The sequence below is a fragment of the Micropterus dolomieu genome, linkage group LG23 (genome assembly GCF_021292245.1).
Source record: "Micropterus dolomieu isolate WLL.071019.BEF.003 ecotype Adirondacks linkage group LG23, ASM2129224v1, whole genome shotgun sequence".
Lineage (NCBI taxonomy): Eukaryota > Metazoa > Chordata > Actinopteri > Centrarchiformes > Centrarchidae > Micropterus > Micropterus dolomieu.
Genome location: NC_060172.1, coordinates 6,159,739 through 6,166,988, shown reverse-complemented (window position 1 = coordinate 6,166,988; position 7,250 = coordinate 6,159,739). Strand labels below are relative to the sequence as shown.

At 39.1% G+C, this 7,250-nt stretch overlaps 1 protein-coding gene and 1 pseudogene across 1 annotated transcript in view; one reads left to right on the top strand and one right to left on the bottom strand.

The window, feature by feature from the left end:
- The window catches only part of LOC123963048 (histone H1.M6.2-like), a 7,521-nt gene extending 7,252 nt beyond the window's left edge, over window positions 1–269 (top strand). Inside the window, exon 2 of the mRNA XM_046039569.1 lies at window positions 10–269. Coding sequence (XP_045895525.1) covers window positions 10–269 — 260 coding nt within the window. The remainder of the gene's footprint in view (window positions 1–9) is intronic.
- Window positions 270–5,592: 5,323 nt separating this feature from the next.
- Window positions 5,593–7,250, bottom strand: part of LOC123963046 — a 7,392-nt pseudogene continuing 5,734 nt past the window's right edge.

Below are 7,250 nucleotides of genomic sequence, written 5' to 3'. Positions count from 1 at the left end.
CCGTTAAAGCCAAGAAGCCCGCAGCCGCCGCCAAGAAAGTTACAGCGGCCAAGAAACCGGCAGCTAAGAAGCCAGCGGCCAAGAAACCGGCAGCGGCAGCAGCCAAGAAGTCCCCGAAGAAGAAGGCACCGGCGAAGAAAGCCGTGAAAAAGCCGCTAGCGAAGAAGAGTCCCAAGAAGACCCCCGTTAAAAAGCTCAAGGCGGCCAAGAAGCCCGCTGCCAAGAAAGCTCCGCTAAAGAAAACTGCAGCCAAGAAGACCAAGAAGTGAAGCGGCTCTTTAATCCAGCACTCAGTGCACCAAAGGTTCTTTTAAGAACCACCACAGCTTCACTAAAGAGGCTTCCTCAGTTATTAGTACAACTTCAACACCTGCTTCCACTCTGAGCTGCCAGCTGAGCCCCAAATAACACAATATAAATAATTATATAACATGCAGTAACACAGAGCACTGAGATAATATCTGCAACACAGCATCATAATGTACCGTATTATTTCATAGACCAACTGTGTTTTCTACATTAATACAAACACTGAAGATCACTTCTTATTGTATTTTTAGACTTTATCATGTTACTCTTCATCTTTCCACGTGTTTTTATTGGGAGTAAAATGCGTAACAAAGCTAAACTGGGTTTCATTTGCACATCAGGAGTCCTGGTTGGCTGCTGTTCTGGAGGGTCAGGCTGAAGCCCACAGAGCCTGGAGCTCGTTGGACGACGCAGAGGTGATCGCTGTAAACTAAACTGGCACCAGTCAAATCATTATTTTATAAGTTTATTATGTAAGTAATGTTTACAGAGAAGTTGGAATTTAAAAAGAAAGAAAAAGTATCAGTTTTTGTCAGTAGGCTATATGTTTTCTCTTTTATCAGCTGTTACACCAACAAGATGTTATTTTTTACACCTGACAGGTGAGTTTATTAACATCCAACTTACAATGAACTCTATACAGACAATTAAAATATAGGGTACATTTAGAATTAGTTTATAAATAGAGATTTAATGCCATTATTTTAATTTGTAGATAAGTGAAATGTATGTTCAGTGGAAAGGAAATAATTTATATTATATATATATATATATATATATATATATATATATATATACATTAAGGGGTGCCTTAAGACCAGTTATGCAATTGTTTAGAGAGAAAGATCTTACCCCATGTGGAATAAAAGTTTTTCCTGAAAAATACATTTGATTAAATACGCATTAATTTGTCAACTGTAGGTATTTATTTCACTTTATAATATGTTGAGCACGGCCTTCTTAAAGATACAAAAAAAATAAATAAAATGTTCTTTAATGTGTCAGAAAATAGACATTGAGCTGAGAGGGGGCGTCTTACCCCACTTTACCCTGCATTTGTTTAAATGATGGTTATAATGTAATAACATAATGTATGACAACTAAATGTAACTAGAAAATTTGCACTTCCTGCGGAAGGTGTGTGTGAATGCTGAAGCTGGAACGAACTTGCAAAAAACTGCGTAAAAATGCTAAAGAGATCAATTCAAATGCTCAAAGAAGCTGAAATTCTCAAACAATTGCAAAACACCGCAGAAAATGCAAAAAAGCTTAATTGAAATGCACAAAGAAGCTGAAATGCACAAAAATACGGCAAAAGATTGCAGAAAATGCAGAAGCAATTAAATCAAATGCAAAATTAAGTATTAGGGTTGCAGTTCACTAAAAAAGAGCTTGGAAGCTAAAAGAAGTTGCTAAAATGATGAAACGTGTTATACTGTCATAAATGGAAATTGAAATGAGTCGGTCAAAAGAAAAAAGATAGAGAGACAGACAGTTAAGGGGGAGAAAGGCAGGCAGACAGTTAAGGGGGAGACAGACAGACAGACAGACGGAAGATAGATCTGCTCCTGATCCTTCACACTTCAGGACCTTGGTGGTCTGGTGACTGAAGGTACAGCTGTCGTTGTACAGGGAGGAGAGCAGAGGGGAAAGAACGCAGCCTTGAGGGGAACCAGTGCTGACAGTCCAGGAGTCAGACACATGTTTTCCCAGCTTCACTTGCCACTTGCCGTTGGACAGTTAGTCTGTGATATGTAAAAGTTGAATACTGCCTATTATGTATCAAAACTGTTGAGCTTTTTAAGGTTCAATAAGGTCAAGAAGGCTCAAGAAGCTGGGTTTTATTTTGAAACATTAGGTCAGATAGGACATAACACAAACAATAGGTCGTCTTGTCACCATCGAGGGATTTTATCTTGAAAAATCAGCCTCATCCTGAATTCCCTGTTAAGATGCTTTAACTGTCTGTGGTTTTAATTTGGAAGAATTTGGTTTCCGGAGAACTATTGAGAAGCCTTTTTCAACCTGACTAAGATTAACACAATAGGGCTTTTATTTTGTAATTTGTGTGTGTGTGTTTCTGTGTGTGTGCTTGTGTGTCTGTCAATCAAACTGACCTGATTACATCATCTCAATCAGCTGAGTGCCTACATTCTAAAGTAGTAGTAGTAGTAATAGTAGTACCAAGTTGTAGTAGTAGCACAAAATATGCTGAAGTTATCGAAGGCCAACATACGGAAGAATAATAATAAAGCTTTGGATAACAATAGTGTGAATGCCTTCAGCATTCAGCATTCAGCATTCACACTAATGAACCTTCAGATCTCACTTCTTGTGTTTATGTGTCTGCTGCTGGAACAGATGCTGTCTGTTCTGATCTCCTTACTTTTGACCAAAAGGGGGAAACAGCGCCACCAAAATCCCGCTTGTGGCCAAAAATATATGACACCCGTAGTGACAAGTACTGCTATAGAGAATGTATAGAATATGGGGGGGGAGGTCATGTTAGTGGTTATCACGTTCGCCTCACACGCGAAAGGTCCCCGGTTCGAAACCGGGCGGAAACATAATGTTATTTCTTTGAAAAATATGATCAGTAGTTGGACGTTTGGCCCGTAACTGTGTGTTCCTGAAGGTGACACTCACTAACAGCTCATTGTTAAATCTTAGTTGAGTTCACACAGCATAAAACCAAGGCTACTATAGTTTAGCATTTTTTCTTAGTTTTTATTTTGTTTTCAATTTCAGTTTGAAATAATTTTTAAAGCAGGTTTGCTAGTTCAAGTTTTATTTGTTGAAAATGCTTAGTCTAGTAAATAACCCCAATTTCACTCTATTTTTATTCACTTCCTTTCCTTTCTTTTCTCATCACTGATTGGCTCCTGCTGTCACCTTTCATTCCTCCTCATTGACCAGACTGAGTTCACCTGGTCACACTTTATTTAAGGACTGCACTCCCTTTCACTTCCACATGGGGGCAGCAGTTCTGGTACAAGAAGTTTGATTTACTCTTTACCTTATGTTTATGAGAAATTTAGCTTAAATCTTTATCTTTGCTTATTTCCTTGAGATGGACATGTGGGTTTAGTTTCTAATCTTATGTTTGCTTTCTTTCGGATTGAACAACTTGTGTGTCTTTTTTCCCCTCATTATGTTGACAAATGCAACCTTTAAGTTGGAAGAAATAAAACGTTGTTCAGAGGATATTCCAAGTTTCCTGGCTTACTTCTGTGCATTCTGACCGATGCCCCCACTGAAGATAGTAAACGTACCTTTTGAACCTCCAAATTTACACTTAGTTTTCATTTAGATTTTATTAGTTTCAGTGTTCGTTTTAGTCTTGATCGCTGCATGATCCAACACAAGAGGAGCTGACAATCACTGTACTCTGGGTGAGTTATTGTTCTTTTCTAAACACTTTTATTTTATTTCAGGAAATGTTTTTTCACACCTAGTTTTCGTTAACGATTATAAACCTGGTCTGAATTTAGTTTTGGACGGTCAGAACACTGCATATACGCATGAAAGATCAATTTCCTGTGTGTTCCTGAAAGCATCACCTTCACATTCGCTTAACACGCAAAAGGTCCCCGGTTGGAGGCCGGGCGGAAACATGGTTTACCTTTTGCTTCCGATCAAAGGGAATTCTTTGTAAAACTCCAAATAAGCAAAACACACTCCACATGTCACTTACACGGAGCTTCCCGAGTCTTTTGGTCTTTACACCAACCAGCAGAGTGACGGGTTCTGTGCTGGAAGTGCTTCAAGTTTAACATGCAGAGTTGATCACAGCACAGCATTGCTTCGAACAGCACTGTCCATGTTGCAAACACTCTTGGTGCGCTCGGCCAGACTTACAGAACTGGATCTGTTCTGCCACTTTAAAGTAGACGACAAAGGAGAGCCAGTGTTTGGGGAAATAACTCGTGCTGAATCCTTTCTAATGTGTGTAAGACGTCTTACAGTAAAGAACTTTGATATGCCTATGCTATAAAAAAAGTAAAGAATTTGAAATGATCAAGCTGTCTGATGCAGTCAGGCCTTTTAGACATAATCAATAATCAATACAGATGAACTATACTTAAACCCGAGGTACAAGATTGTTTAGTTCTCAAGAAGGCAGATGGTCCTTATTGTCTTTGAACGTGTAATGAATCCACTAATTTATTCATTTTCAAATTAACAATGTAATTTCAACTGTTAATGTAATTGACAATTTAAAGACGCCTAAAGGTTTTATTGTACATGTATTTAAAATGTGTTTGCACTATTTTTAACTATGTTATGTTGGAAACACTTCCCATGTACTGTAAAGGTACAGTTATGATGTAGTCATCTAAGTCATCGCATGCTTGGGTTTTTTATTACATCCTAAATCAAAAGCTCAGGCAAACTTGTTGTTTTATGTATGTATGTTATATATCCTATATTTTTTTAGGAATTGCATGAACGTGTCGAGTTGAGCGGTAACATTTTGTTGTGCTCATTTATTCTGTAGCCTGTCGACATTTCACCATTGATTAAATGGCTTTTTTCACATATCTTTCTCTCCATTACTTCCTGGCAACAACATTTACTTGTGTTACACGTTTGTTTGCAGTTTTTGGTCGTCAGCTACACCACGGTGTGTTAAATGACCCGACACAACTTGTGTTAAAATGACACATTTGTGTGTTAAAAAAGTTTACACATCTATTGTGTTGAATTCGACACTATGCGTGTTGTCCCTGAACACACTCAGTACATGTGTTTAAATTCTGCACAACACGTGTCATTTTTAACATCTGTTTAGTGTATAGACACTAAACAAAATGTAGTCTTGGTCGGAAAAATTTACTCTTACCTCAAAATCTTGATAACCACCGTGCCAGATCAGGGAGGAAGCAGGTAAGAACTAAAATGATCACCTAACTATCTTATGTGTAATTGGTGTTGTTACAACCCGGTCTGCCTCAGTGAAGCTTCATCAGGGGCCATTCTGCAGGTCGAACAATTATTTTCTGGTGGTTATTGGTTGCAGTAAGAACGTAGTTTATTAGCTGTCTTCTCTCTTTCAGCAGCGCTCTAATACTCTGAAAATGTATTTTAACAGTTTGTTCAATTTTTATATTTAACTTCTCACAGGCTGTAGCCAATTTCTGTTTTTAAATAGGCCTACTTTTATAAGAAATCTGAAAATGACGGCAAATCATTTGTTCAAAACAAGACATTTCCAATATTGTAAGCAGCCTGATGTGAAGGAGATTCATTTTGGCATAAAGTCATAATTGCTGAACTCAGCGATCTGATTTCAGTTTATTTGAACTTGTTGATGAAATATTAAGTTTTTGTAAATAAAAAGATACATTTTCTTGCTGTGATGTGAGCATCAGTGTTTGAATATATAGTGGTTTTCATGAAGAGGATCAGAGGAAGGAGCTCTTGAGCTTTAGTGAGGTGGCTCTTAAAAGAGCCGTTGTGGTGTAAAGAGGTGTGGGGGGGGGGAGTTTAAGCCCTCTCTCCGCGGATGCGTCGGGCCAGCTGGATGTCTTTGGGCATGATGGTGACCCTCTTGGCGTGGATGGCGCACAGGTTGGTGTCCTCGAAGAGGCCGACCAGGTAAGCCTCGCTGGCCTCCTGCAGAGCCATGACGGCGGAGCTCTGGAAGCGCAGGTCGGTCTTGAAGTCCTGAGCGATCTCCCTCACCAGGCGCTGGAAGGGCAGCTTGCGGATCAGCAGCTCGGTGGACTTCTGGTAGCGGCGGATCTCTCGGAGAGCCACGGTACCGGGCCTGTAGCGGTGGGGCTTCTTCACTCCGCCGGTGGCCGGGGCGCTCTTACGGGCAGCCTTGGTGGCCAGCTGCTTCCTGGGAGCTTTTCCTCCGGTGGATTTACGCGCGGTCTGCTTGGTTCTGGCCATTTTAGTCTCTCTAACTTGTCCGTGTTCACAGATAAACAAGAATCCCGACAGGCTGCGAGCAGCGGCTTTATAAAGGAAGAGCGGGCGCGACGACGGCGCTGATTGGTCCAGGCCGAGAGGAGCTGCTATTGGCCAAAAGAAAATTTCAAACTGACCAATCATCCACAGCAGCTGGCCAAGACAGAAAGAATGATTTTAGATTGAAAACATGTTAGAAATATTACATCTTCAAAAGTTTTGGAGACTAAAGTTACATTAACAAAGTTTTTCCACATTTCAAGATGAGATAAGATACAGAAGTAAATAAGTAAAAAAAAAAAAATTGATCTGAAGTTGATAAAACATAATAATTATGGAAATAAAAATAGAATATGAAGTTAATGCTAATACATACATATAAAATATTATTTCCCAACAGAGTCTAAATATTAGACCCAACAGAGAGAAAAACTCACGCCATAAAAACAAATAAATATAAATACAACAAAACACAAGACTACAAACAAACAAAAGATCAATCCCAGAACAAATATAACACTTCCAAAATGATCAAAAAGTATATGTTAAGAGCAAATTTTCCTTCAGATTTATTTTGAAAACAGAGACAGAATGCACCAATTTAAGGTTTTCCTCGAGCTTGTTCCAAATCTGCGGACCTCTACAGACTACACTCAGGCTCGTACATTTCAAATGTCTGATTTTACCAGTAATTAACTCTTTTTCCCTTGTGTGATATGTATGCTGGGGTTGACTGATTGGGACAAGTTCACACAATCGGTCATTTAGCATATGAACAACCTGAAATATCATACAAGAATTATGAAATAATTGTATTCGGTAAGTCTTAATAGACCCAGGCGATGAAACAATAGACGCGAGGGGGTATTTGGCTCAGACCACGTCATTACCCGTATAATTTTTTTCTGTAAAGACTGTATTTTATTCCAGGTAGCTAGTAAAAGTGTTACACCATATGACATTGCAATAATTTAAATGGGACTCAAACAATGTTTTATATAAGATAACAAGTGCTGACTGCGGGA